This window comes from Taudactylus pleione, unplaced genomic scaffold (assembly GCF_031769625.1).
Source record: "Taudactylus pleione unplaced genomic scaffold, aTauple2 ptg000378l, whole genome shotgun sequence".
Classification (NCBI taxonomy): Eukaryota; Metazoa; Chordata; class Amphibia; order Anura; family Myobatrachidae; genus Taudactylus; species Taudactylus pleione.
Window position 1 is genome coordinate 7,622,639 of NW_028284779.1, and position 14,437 is coordinate 7,637,075.

Sequence of the window (14,437 nt, forward strand, 5' to 3'; positions counted from 1 at the left end):
AGGGGGGTGAATAGTTATGCACGCTGAAGTTTTCTGTTATGTTATTTTAAATGTTGTTTGTTTCCCAATATAAAAAAACCACAACTTCACAGTTGTCGGCATGTTCTGTGAAGCACAATTTCAAACAATCCATTTTAATTCCAGGTTGTGAGGCAACAAAACATAAAAAATGCAAAGGAGGTGAATACTTTTGCAAGGCTCTGTATATATATATACACACACATATACTATATACATAGCGGGTAAAATAAGTATTGAACACATCAACATTTTTCTCAGTAAATATATTTATAATGGGGCAATTGTAATGAAATTTTCACCATGTCAGCAACAACCCATGCAATCCACACATGCAAAGAAATCAAACCTTAGATGTCCATAAATTAAGTTATGTGTAATAATGTGAAATTATTAAGTATTGAACACGCTTACTGAAATGTATTTAATACTTCATACAAAAGCCTTTGTTGGTAATGACAGCTTCAAGACACCTCCTGTATGGAGAAACCAGTTGCATGCATTGCCCAGGTGTAATTTTGGCCCATTCTTCCATACAAACAGTCTTCAAGTCTTGAAGATTCCGTGGGCCTCTTCTATGACCTCTGATCTTTAGTTCTTTCCATAGATTTTCAATTGGATTCAAGTCAGGTGATTGGTTGGGTCATTCTAGCAACGTTATTTTCTTTCTCTGAAACCAAATGAGTGAGTCCTTGGCTGTGTGTTTGGGATCATTGTTTTGCTGAAATGTCCACCCTCGTTTCATCTTCAACATCCTGGTAGATGGCAGCAGATTTTTATCAAGAATGTCTCTGTAAATGTTTCCATTCATCCTTCCTTCAATAATATGAAGTATGCCAGTACCGTATGCTGAAAAATAGCCCCACACCATGATGTTCCCACCTCCAAACTTCACTGGTGGTCTCTCCGGTATGGTGTTTTTGGGGTGATGTACAGTGCCACTTCTTCTACAAACATGGTGTGTATTATGGCATCCAAATAGTTACATTTTAGTCTCATCTGACCAGACTATATTCTCCCAGTATTTCACAGACTTGTCCAAATGTTGTGCAGCAAACTTTAAACAAGCTTCAACATGCTTTTTCTTCAGCAATGGAGTGTTGCGTGGTGAGCGTGCATACAGGCCATGGCCGTTGAGTGCATTACTTTTTGTTTTCTTGGAAACAATTGTACCTGCTAAATCCAGGTCTTTCTGAAGCTCTCCACAAGTGGTCCTTGGCTCTTTGACAACTCTTCTGATACTTATTTTCACTCCTCTGTCAGAAAACTTGCAAGGAGCACCTGGTCATAGCCGGTTTATGGTGAAAGATGTTCTTTCCACTTCCGGATTATGGGCCCAACAGTGCTCACTGGACAATTCAGAAGTTTAGAAATCCTTCTGTAACCAATGCCATCAGTATGTTTTGCAACAATAAGGTTGCAAAGGTCTTGAGGGAGCTCTTTGCTTTTACCCATCATGAGATGTTTCTTATGTGACACCTTGGTATTGAGACACCTTTTTATAGGCTATCAGTTGGGACTGAATCAGCTTATATTAATTTGCACTGACAAGGGGCAAGATTGCTTTCTAATTACTGATATATTTCAGCTGGTGTCTTGGCTTTCCATGCCTTTTTGCACCTCCATTTATACGTGTTCAATACTTTTACCCTGTGTCATTTCACATTATTACACATAACTTATTTTATGGATATCTATGGTTTGATTTCTTTTCATGTGTGGATTGCATGGGTTGTTGCTGACATTTGGTGAAAATTTCATTACAATAGCCCCATTACAAATATATTTACTGAGAAAAATGTTGATGTGTTCAATACTTATTGTACCCCATTTGGTATGTGTATATATATATATATACATATATATACATATACACACACATTTTATACACATTACTAATGTGACAAAGTACAATGCACGAGTAATCTGGGCAGATGCTGGCATTGCGTGCAGCTGCTGAGTGTGACTCAGACACTAACCTGGGTAGAAAGGTAAAAGACTGAACCATGATACAAGTGAGCTGTATCGTGCATTGTGCCAATTCATTTGCAACAAAAACTCTCATCCTTACTGCCTAGGACACAGAAAGTGACTGTAAGCGACTTCAGATGCAACTGCAATGCGCATAGGATGCTAAAGTCAGGGAAAAGTACGAAAGTCCAGCAATTGCTACCTGTGGCAAAATCGCTCCACGCGCCTCACTCCATAAAAAAAGAATAGGGGCATGAGAACGGGTGTAGTATATTTGGTCGACGTACATAATGCCGACATGGTTGTAATATCGTCATTGACCGCGTCGAAAGTCATCATATCGGCACGATTCGAATGTTGATAATACGTCCCTGGTGGTCTAGTGGTGACTTGCTTGGTACGACGGTTCCGGTTGTTCCAGCTGTGATTTCCAGGTCCAGCGATGACGTCAGGATGACTGCAGCTCTTCCGGCAGTGAGAATCGCTAACCCCCAACCCTCCCTCAATGCCTAAACCTAACCTTCCCACCCGTAGCCTAACCCTCACCCTCCGCTGCCGGTCCATGCAGAATGTCAGCATTCCACATGTGAACATATCGACATTCTGCAGATGCTGACATGTTCAATGTCGACATCATAACTATACGATATTATGACTACATCCCCATAAGGCCACATCTATAGTTAAGGTTTGGGGTAAACGTACCTTTTGCAGAACTACTAAAGGGTGTTTTATTTCCTGTTTTTGACTATTTCCTTGTTTATAACAATTACAAATATATATTATATGTATACATACACACACACACCACAGCAGGTTACTGCAATATGCTGCCTAAAACAAAATCCTGATCTAGAAGTCAGGACAAGTAAAATATGTCAAAGGTATTCTCATGTGACATATATGTGAAAATGGATCATGTACTTGGGCTACACCATATCTCTGGTTCTGGACCTGACTAGCCTGTGATGTTACCAGTGGTGGCTTTGATCAGGTAGATCAGGCATTGTGGTCCTGTGATATGTTCTCACCTCTGCTATCATACGATTGGTGTCTCCTAAGAAAAGCAGGTTCAGGGCCTCCTCCTCGTTTGTGGCTTGCTGGAGAGACAGGTTCTTCAGGTGGATGTTTTGGTCTGGGTCTTCCATTATGGTCACTTTCCTGCATAAAACAAAATTATTTGTATTTTCAATTATTGCCTCTAAACAAATGTTGTCTACAATAATGAAATCGATTTTGTTATTTTTACATTTCCATTACCCATGACCGTAGTGGGTTGTATTATGATGCCATTACTGTAGCTAAAAAAATCATTGGATTACGGATAATCAATTTTTGTTGGGTAATTCCTTATTTGCCAATTGCAGCCCAGATTTCATGTTTGGGTAAGAGAGTGCTTGACCACTTATATCTTAGGTGCTGACACTGCCTTTAACAGTTCTATATTGCTCGGCTCCTGTTTGTGGAAAGTGAGAGACAAGTTTTACATAGCGGAAGAGTCACAATAAAGTTTTGAACATTAAAGTCGCATTCGAAGTGCCAGAGATACTCTCCTGTTTCCAATTCTATTTCCTGTGGGTTAAGTTGGTAAACCCACCAGTTCGCCTTAGGTCGCAGAGATTGGGCACCTTTTGGTGCCGCACCTACATTCATTTTTACAAAATCAAAACTATTAAGTGCCCCCAAATAACATAGCATATTCCCAAGGTTATCCCCATAGCAGTGCTCCTTGACACAGCTCTGAGCACTATTAGACTGCCTGGAAAAAACATGAACTTTAACTTTTTTCTAAGTCAATGTTCTGCGCCCAACTACTTATACTATAAACCTAAGGCAGAGATTCCCAAACTCCACCATTACAGTCCAGGTTTTAAGGATATCCATGCTTGAGTCCAGACTGTTAAAATCAAATTGACTGAGGTGCTAATTAAGTCACCTGTGCTGAAGAATGGATATCCTTAAAACATGGACTGTAATGGCGGAGTTTGGGAACCAATTGAACTGTAGAAATGTCATCTAACCACGTACCCTATAAGGATGACCAACATGGAAGCCTAGACATCTCTGCACTGTAAATCACTCTGAATCCCCAGCGAGAGACTTTCTTACTGTTATATTACAGACTCTGTGCATTTTATGGTCAGATGCCATCTGGTTAAGTAAACATAATAACCAGACGAATATATAAATATCCCTGGCCTGGCCGTTGCATCTGTTTTGTAGCAGAGTTCCAGAGATAGGCATCGTATATCTAAAAGTAAACAATCACACGGCCAAGTGAGGACGGAGGTGCCCATTTCCTACATAAAAGTGCCTATTTTTATTTTCTTCTGGTTAGGACGGGCAGAGCGGCATAGGCAGATGTGCTGGAGTCAGATGATGGTTATTTAGGGGCAAGTGGCTGGTTTTCATTTATATCATGAATATGAGCCTCCCTGACCAGCAGTTACTGATTTTCTGCCATCTGTACAGCTGTTACACAGCGCAGAGACTGGGCAGGCGGTGGGGCAGTAAGCTGCCAGTCGCAGGCATTAATCAGCCTATGCCACATGTTTTCCATAACACTGAATCTTAATGTGTAATTAAAGACAAACAAGGAAACACTTCATTAAATATGGAATGAATGTAATACTAATTCAAACATAGGAAAGGAATATATTTGGGATTTGTATACGGACATAAATCCATAAAGCTACATCTGTAGGGAAAGGCAGATGATGGTACGTGTTGTCCAATCCCCACGTCTGGTGCCATATTTCATCTTTACATGTGTGTATCATGCTAGTTACTCATTTTATCCCTGTATGTCTTATTTCCATATATTGCTGATCGTACATTGTAACCAATGTAGTGTGCCCAACATGGCTGCCTTGTCTGGTACTCGGTTGTGTAGAATGAACAATGCATGGTGCTGATGATTTTGCAAGAATCTCACCTATTCATTTTATCTCCCATTATCTGTCATCCATTTCAGGCATTGCCTATTCTGCCCAATGTAATCCTATGTAGTGCGCCTAAAATGGCTGCCTCACTTGGAACCGATGACCCAAAATGGCTGACATGCCTTTGTATTATATGCATGGTTTCTGCATTTTCTGAAAATGTAAACCTCTGTATTATGTTTATACTTCTGTATAGTGCCTTGAGTCCTATTGTAGAAAAGCGCTATGTAAATACAATTATTATTATTATAAAGCACCCTTCTAAGTTTCTCCACATACATCAGTCAGTGACCTGTAGAAGATTATCGGTCTCTCCGAAATGGAGTCTGACCTAGACATGGCCCTTTGAACATACTCCTGGTCACCTATGACATTGGTGATGATCTCCTAAATAGGTTGCTGCTATTCCTTATAAACAGAAAGCAGAATAACTTGTATAATAATGGGAAGACACAGGTGTGCTTAGGAAGGTGAGACCACAAGTTAACAATTATCCAATATAATGTAGCCCATACTACTAAAAAAAAAGACCCCCACGGATTTAATTCCACTTTAAGCATTGCAGATGTACTGATGACTTTAGTCACCAAGCCAAGAGATGTTCACTTATGGCAATCACCCAGCCGGGAGAGGTACTCTTACAGTAGTCACAGAGTCAGGAGAGGTTCTCTTACAGCAGTCACCCAGTGAGGAGAGGTTCTCTCACAGCAGTTACCCAGCCAGGAGAGGATCTCTTACAGCAGTCAACCAGCCAAGAGAGGCTCCTCGCAACAGTCACCCAGCCAGGAGAGGTTCTCTTACAGCAGTCACCCAGCCAACAGAGGTTCTCCTATAGCAGTCACCCAGTTGGGACAGGTTCTCTCAGAGCAGTGACCAAGCCAGGAAAGGTTCCCTTACAGCAGTCACACAGCCAGGAAAGGTTCTCTCATAGCAGTCACCCAACCAGGAGATGTTCTTACTGCAGTCACCCAGCCAGTAGAGGTTGTCTTACAGTAGTCACAGAGTCAGGATAGGGTCTCTTACTGCAGTCATGCAGCTAAGAGGTGTTCTCTTACTGCAGTCACCCAGCCAGGAGAGGTTCTCTTACTGCAGTCACCCAGACAGGAGAGGTTTTCTCACAGCAGTCACTCAGCCAGGAGAGTTCTCTTACAACAGTCAGCCAGCCAAATGTTCTTTTACAGCAGTAATGAAGCCTGGAGAGGATCTCTCACAGCAGTCACCCAGCCAGGAGATGTTCTCTTACAGGAGTCACATACCCAGGAGAGGTTCCTTTACAGTAGTCACAGAGTCAGGATAGGTTCTCTTACTGCAGTCACCCAGCCAGGAGAGGAACACAAGAAGGACATAGATTGTGAAAAATCCAAGATCAGCAACAATGAACTAAAAGGGGGCGATTTCATTTTGTTTATGTCGCAGTATTTAATGGCCGCCCAATGTTGCAATTTAATTGTTTCGGGCACCCGTTAATTATCGCGCTCTTCGTGGGTAATTAGACCGGCTAAACCCGTCTAAAGTCCAGGATTTATCGCACATTTCTGCTCACCGCCCCAGGAAGGAGCGAGCAGAAATGCCAGCACCCGCATCTGTTCGCCCTCTAACAAAGCAACAATTGAATTGTTCCATTAGCAGACGGCGAAAATAATCAAATTGCCCCCATAGGCTCCTCTGGGGGAAAAAAAAGAGAGAAAAAGACAAACATCGGATCCCAACAGATCCCAAATTCTTTCTTCTCCCTTTAAGACCTCTATCTGTTTCCCATCATGGAAACAAGATAACAAAACATATTATCTCTGTGGTCACCTGGCAGCTAGTGACCGAAAAAAAACAACCAGATCCTACACTTCTTTAATTTGTCATCAACAGGATATGGTACTTGCACCAATGGCGTACATAACTAGAATAATTAAGAACTCATACATATCGTTCATTTGGGGCTTTATATTACTCCCAATCTCCATCTCAGGAACCCTGTGAAGCATTAGCATTTTAATCAGAATCCCCCACTTGTTACACGTTCTCTGCACCCCTTACTTACTTACTTTTTTTATCTTTTCTACCCCACCCCCACACACTTTTTGTTCTTTACCTCATGCAGTTAGCCTAGCCATACTGTACCCCCCATCCATACTACATGCCCCATTGCTATAAAAATTAGTCTATTGCTCAGATTACATATTATTATCCTTTAATTATATGGCGCCACAAGTGTTCCGCAGCGCCTTACAAAGTCCATAAACAACATATACTATTTTACGCTCTCTGCTTAGGTGAAATCTGTTGATTTGCCTTTCCTTCCATGTTGTAACCCACTAACTAATGATTCATTGATAAATCTCAGCTGCTCGGGAAACTAAAATAAGTAACATTACAGCCTAAGGGTGGTGTCACATTAAACCCCACTTTTCAAATATAATTTCAGATTGTGCCAAATTGCAATGACTCCTTTATATAAATAGTACAGAGAAAATGTCACACCAGCACTTTAAACGAGTGCCCAAAGTGCTTAACAAAAACTCTCTATTATTATCTTTTATTTATTTGGCGCTACAAGGTATCGGCAGCGCCGTACATGGGTAAACAATATAACTGAACATCAATTCATGAGATGCTAGCATCAAAATCCCATCTACCACCAGCCTAATATAAGGGCTTTCATTTACAAATGTTAATATGCATTTAATGTCTGGCCATTCCCGAAATAAAAATAAAAAAAGTGTGATGACGGCACCCGAAGAAGTCGTAACAAGTAAATAAATACATACAATTTTAAGCCATTCATTTATCTAACGTGACAATTAGAGACTTTGCAGAAATGGGCGTCTGCTTCCCAGAAATAGTAACTTTCTTACTGGTTGAAATATGTTTAAAGAAACCATTGATAAATATAAGACAGTCGTCTGTAATTTACTCGACTATCCGCATATTACCAGTAACAGGATCCTGCGTGAAGGGATATTTCATCAACATACTTGTGGAGATCCCATAACCCCTCTGTGCTTTATACAGATCAGATTCCTGCTTATTACCATCACTTGTGTGTCTTATCCTGGAAATAGTCCATTCACACCAAGTTCTCTCTATCTACATGTGTATACGGACCAGCAGCAATATACAGAGCCAGGCAAATTATCATTCCAAAACCCTGATAGACAAACCACTGCAGTCAGACTACAGTAATTACTGTAAGTAGATCCCTGACAGATTTGGAAGCCTGCATTACATGTACACATACACCCTGAAGGCAGACATGTTTATGCTACAAACAGTGGTATATAAAACACAACCAATGCTAAAAGAAAAATCCCATTACTTGCGCACCTATTTGGTCTCAATGACCCACCCAGTACCCCTTTAGAGGGCTCTGGAGCAGCCTCTGCAAATCAGAGGTGAGGCTCAGGGCATGATTCAAAGGTGCACGCAGACTGCGTCTTTATGATAATGACCGATAGTCTTCCTACTGAAACGCCCACTGGCATCGATGCTAATCCTTCTCAGTGCGCCTTTAGACGCAACTTGGCTCGCACCAGCCTTATGGCAGGTGCAGTTTATCTGCCTGAACCTGGTGTATCGTGTCTGCGATTCAGTGTTTTTAAATGTAGTCGCCGTCAGTGACACGCCTGCGCCTGACTATCCACCCATCTGTTACCTCTCAACAACGCCCATTGAAATCCACAGTTCCTGCATACAAATTCGTTCTGCACCTTCCGGCGGTTACCATCAGTACACATGTGCAGTACTCCCAACATCGGGCTACTGCGCGAATATCAGCAGTTAGCGTACACCTATGAATCAGGCCCTCAGTGTGCAGAGAGCAAGGATGACCATCAATGGTACTAAAGGCGCACCACTGAAATCCACAGCTCCTGTGTACAGAAGGCGCACCACTGAAATCCACAGCTCCTGTGTACAGAAGGAGCACCACTGAAATCCACAGCTCCTGTGTACAGAAGGAGCACCACTGAAATCCACAGCTCCTGTGTACAGAAGGAGCACCACTGAAATCCACAGCTTCTGTGTACAGAAGGAGCACCACTGAAATCCACAGCTCCTGTGTACAGAAGGCGCACCACTGAAATCCACAGCTCCTGTGTACAGAAGGCGCACCTCTGAAATCCACAGCTCCTGTGTACAGAAGGCGCACCTCTGAAATCCACAGCTCCTGTGTATAGAAGGCGCACCACTGAAATCCACAGCTCCTGTGTACAGAAGGCGCAACAATGAAATTCACAGCTCCTGTGTACAGAAGGCACAACAATGAAATTCACAGCTCCTGTGTACAGAAGGCGCACCACTGAAATCCACAACTCCTGTGTAAAGAAGGCGCACCACTGAAATCCACAGTTCCTGTGTACAGAAGGCGCACCACTGAAATTCACAGCTCCTGTCTACAGAGGGCGCACCACTGAAATCCACAGCTAAAGAAGGCGCACTGTTCTCATGTTTATTGTTTGTATTTTCTTGTTTGACATAGACATTTTTGTGTACCCCCCGTACCCCTATATTATGTGCTCCCCTTTTTCTTTTTTCAGTATTCCATTTGCTGTGTGGAAATTAATAAATATTAATAAAACAAAAAAAAGCACATGGTTACACAGTGTAAAGATCACATTAAAGTCCAACCTCCTGCCCTTTTACTATCACCCCTTCAGATAAATCAAGGTTTCTATAGTTCTCCTATGTTTGGTCTTATTTATAAATTACATACATTGCAGTTAGAAGTCATATAGGCTTTTATGTGTGTGACAAAGTTCAGAGTGCAGCAAGGCACAGTAATGAGTGCTTACTGACTAGGCCAATAAGGAAACATGACGCCTCCTGTCCTGACATCAGTGTTGGGCCTGATATCATTGGTCCAGCACTATTTAGAGTATGAAGACAATAAATAAGCAGTTAAAACTGCCAGAATACTTCCATTTCCATAACTTCAACCAGCCATATAACCAGCCACCTTCAGGTGCTTTCCACTATAATAGTGAGACTACATCCGTGAAATCGGTCCCCCAATTCCCACTCACATTCCACATCACATTTCACTCAACAGCAATGTTATAGTAGTGAAAATGAAAGCTTTTCCAGACTAGGCGGTAATGAAGTTTGAAGAAAGACTAAACCAAATATATATAGATAAAAGACATATTGTTGGCAAGATGTAGGGTATGTATATGCCCTACATCTATGCCCTATGTATATGGATATGCTGGCCTGTATATGGGTAGAGATATACTGGCCTATGCGAAGTCTGGGCCTGCATATGATAGGTATGGATATACTGGCATGTTTATGCTGGTCCGTGTGTGCAGACTATGAATATACTGGCTGGGTATGTCGATAATGTCCAGTGTATGCGGAGCATGAATATGCTGCCTAAGTAGATCCTGGCCAGTGTATGTATAATATGAATACGCTGCCTGGGTATGTAAATGCTGGCTAGTGTATGAAGAGTTTGACTATGCTGGGTGAGTATGCACATGCTGGCTAGTGTATGAAGAATTTTACTATGCTGGCTGGGTATGTAGATGCTGGTCAGTGTATGCAGAGTATGACTATGCTGGCTGGGTATGTACATGCTGGTCAGTTTATGCAGAGAATGACTATGCTAGGTGAGTATGTACATGCTGGCCAGTATATGCAAAATATTACTATGCTGGCTGGGTATGCAGATGCTGGTCACTGTATGCAGAGTATGACTATGCTGGCTGGGTATGTAGATGCTGGTCAGTGTATGCAGAGTATGACTATGCTGGGTGAGTATGTACATGATGGTCAGTGTATGCAAAGTATGACTATGCTGGGTGAGTATGTACATGCTGGTCAGTGTATGCAGAGTATGACTATGCTGGGTGAGTATGTACATGTTGGTCAGTATATGCAAAATATTACTATGCTGGCTGGGTATGTAGATGCTGGTCATTGTATGCAGAGTATGACTATGCTGGCTGAGTATGTAGATGCTGGTCATTGTATGCAGAGTATGACTATGCTGGCTGGGTATGTAGATGCTGGTCAGTGTATGCAGAGTATGACTATGCTGGCTGGGTATGTAGATTCTGGTCAGTGTATGCAGAGTATGATTATGCAAGCTGAGTATGTAGATGCTGGTCAGTGTATGCAAAGTATGACTATGCTGGTTGGGTATTATTATTATTATTATTATCCTTTATTTATATGGCGCCACAAGTGTTCCGCAGCGCCTTACATAGTACATAGAACTAATAGGTGAACAAGAAACAAGTAACTTACAGTACATTACAGTGCAGGACAAGGACACAACTTGTATACATTGCTGAAATAGTGATTAAAGCACTCACAATAAGCTGCCGGGAGTTGGCAGTCACGTGTTAGGTGCCCTATGGGGAGTAGAGAGCAGAAGAAAATGTAAAGAGAGGCACATGAGGGAAGAGGTCCCTGCTCATGAGAGCTTACATTCTAAAGGGGAGGGGCAGACAGACAGGCGTGACACAGAAGGGGAAGATAGGAAGGAAAGAGCATGAGGTGGGTTAGGATGAGTGCTGGAAGGCCTTGATGAAGTAGTGGGTCTTGAGAGCCCGTTTGAAGATTTGTAGAGAGGTGGAGAGTCTGATGGGGAGAGGTAGGGAGCAGCACGGGCAAAATCTCGGATGCGGGAGTGGGAGGAAGTAATCAGTTGGCAAGAGAGGCGGCATGCATTAGTTGAGCGAAGTGGGCGGGCGGGAGTGTGAAGGGAGAGAAGGTCAGAAATGTATGCGGGAGAGAACTTGGTGAGGGCTTTGTAGGCGAATGTAAGAACCTTAAATTGGCATCTGAAGGGGAAGGGGAGCCAGTGTAGGGCTTGAAGGAGAGGGGAAGCAGATGTAGAACGTCTGGAGAGGAAGATGAGCCGAGCAGCAGCATTAAGAACAGATTGTAGTGGAGAGAGGTGAGAGACTGGGAGGCCAGCTAGGAGAAGGTTACAGTAGTCCAGTCTGGATATGACCAGTGAGTGGATGAGGGTTTTAGTGGCATCCTGGGTGAGGAAGGGTCTAATCCTGGAGATATTTTTTAGGTGAAAACGGCAGGACTGCGAGAGGTGCTGAATGTGCGGTTTAAAGGAGAGGGAGGAGTCTAGGATAACTCCAAGACAGCGCACTTTGGGGCTAGAGGAGATAGTTGTGCAATCAATAGATAATGAAATTGTGGAAAGTGATGTAGTGGAAGAGGGTGGGAAGATGATCAGCTCAGTCTTAGACATGTTAAGTTTAAGAAAGCGCTGGGACATCCACGAAGTGACAGCAGGGAGACAGTTGGAGATACGGGTAAGGAGCTCAGGGGTGAGCTCAGGGGTGGAAAGGTAAATTTGAGTATCATCTGCATACAGATGATATTGGAGGTCAAAGGAGTTAATGAGTTCACCTAAAGAGGATGTATATAGGGAGAAAAGGAGAGGTCCAAGAACAGAACCTTGGGGAACTCCTACTGTAAGTGGAAGTGGAGGGGAAGAGGAGTCATGAGAGGACACAGCGAAGGAACGATCAGAGAGGTAGGAGGAAAGCCAGGAGAGGGCAGTGTCACGTAGACCGAGAGAGTAAAGAGAGTAAAGGATTTGCAGGAGGAGAGGGTGGTTGACAGTGTCAAATGCAGCAGAGAGGTCAAGGAGAATGAGCAGAGAGTAGTGGCCCTTGGATTTGGCAGCAAGGAGGTCGTTGCTGACTTTCGTGAGGGCAGTTTCAGTAGAGTGGAGAGATCGGAAGCCAGATTGAAATGAGTCAAGGAGGGAGTGGGAGGAAACAAAGGTGGTAAGGCGGTTGTAGACAATACGCTGAAGGAGTTTGGAAGCAAAAGGGAGAAGAGAGATGGGTCGATAGTTGGAAAGTATGTTAGGATCAAGGGTAGGTTTTTTAAGAATGGGGGAGACAAGAGCATGTTTGAATGCAGAAGGGACAGTGCCAGATGATAGGGAGAGATTAAGGAGGTGAGCCAGATAGGAACAGTCAGAAGGAGACAGGTGGGAGAGAAGACGGGAAGGGATAGGGTCAAGAGGGGAGGTGGAAGGAGGGGAGGACCGGATGAGGGCCATGACTTCCTCTCCAGAAGCAGGGGAGATGTCAGAGTTGGTGAGACAGAAGGGCAAGGGCAGAGTTGGTGGTAAGGGCAAGGAGGGGGAGGAGTGCTGAGGGTCTGATGGGATATGATGTCCTCACGTATGGAGTCAATTTTAGATGTAAAGTAGGTGGCAAAGTCGAGGGCAGAGAGCGAGGAGGGAAGGCAAGGAGGGGAAGGGCAGAGTAGGGAGTTGAAAGTGGCAAAGAGACGCCGGGGATTTGAGGACTGGGAGGAGATGAGGGTCTTGAAATATGTTTGTTTGGAGAGAGACAGGGCAGCACTGTAGGAAGAAAGAATAAATTTGAAATGGAGGAAGTCAGCCTTAGAGCGTGACTTTCTCCACTGACGCTCTGCAATTCTTGAACACTTTTGTAGGTATCTGGTGCATTTGGAATGCCAGGGTTGTGGTGTGGATCTGCGAGGGTGAGTGGTTATTGCTGGAGCAACAGAATCAAGAGCAGAAGTAAGGGAGGAATTGTACAGGGATGTAGCTTGTTCAGGACAGGAGAGAGAAATGATAGGGGAGAGAAGAGAGTCCAGCAGGGAGGAAAAAGCAACAGTGTCAATAGCCTCAATATTACGCTTAGTAATGGTAGCCTTAGGAGTTAGAGGAGGGGAAGGAGAGAGGGATAGGTTAAAAGAGAGAAGGTGATGGTCAGAGAGGGTGAATGGGCAATTGGAGTAATCAGAAATATCACAATGGTGCGTAAAGACCAGGTCAAGTGAGTGTGAGACCAAATGAAGAGATGAGGGTAAGGAGTTTAGCTGCAGAGGATTCTGTGGGAATGTCAATAGGAATATTAAAATCACCTAGGATAATGGAGGGAAGATCTGAGGAGAGAAAGTGAGGGAGCCAGGAAGCGAAGTTGTCAAGGAATTTGGAGGGAGAGCCAAGGGGATGGTAAATGACAGCTACTCTGAGGTTTACTGGTTGGAAGAGGCGTATAGCATGAACCTCAAATGTGGGGAATGTAAGGGATGGTTCAGAGGGTATTAGCTGGTGGGAGTAACTGGTGGATAGAAGGACCCCAACACCACCACTATGGCGACTCCCAGGCCGGGGGGTGTGGGAGAAGGCGAGGCCCCCAGAAGATAGAGCAGCAGGAGAAGTGGTGTCAGAGGGTGAGATCCAAGTTTCAGTGATGGCTAGGAGATTCAGAGAGTTGGAGATAAAAAGGTCATGGGTGGGGACCAGTTTATTACAGACTGACCTGGCATTCCAGAGGGCACAGGATAGAGAGATAGCATTTGTGAGGGAGATGTGAATAAGATTATCCGGGTTGCTGTAACGTGGAGGTAAGCTTAATTTGGGGGACCGATATGAAGCGAGTTTAGTGATGGTGTGGGCACCTGAGCTAGAAAGGAAACCTATAGGAGGTGGGCAGGGAGGGAGATGTGGATGGCAGTGGGGTGAAGTGACAGGGAGAGGAGTGTAGGAAGAGGGTTTG

The 14,437-nt window shown here is 43.6% G+C and overlaps 1 protein-coding gene across 2 annotated transcripts in view; it reads right to left on the reverse strand.

The window, feature by feature from the left end:
• The window catches only part of KIF6 (kinesin family member 6), a 309,007-nt gene that overhangs the window by 215,881 nt on the left and 78,689 nt on the right, over positions 1-14,437 (reverse strand). For both annotated transcript variants that reach the window (XM_088445329.1, XM_088445328.1), the window contains one exon: positions 3,021-3,150. In XM_088445329.1, coding sequence (XP_088301455.1) covers positions 3,021-3,150 — 130 coding nt within the window. The remainder of the gene's footprint in view (positions 1-3,020; positions 3,151-14,437) is intronic.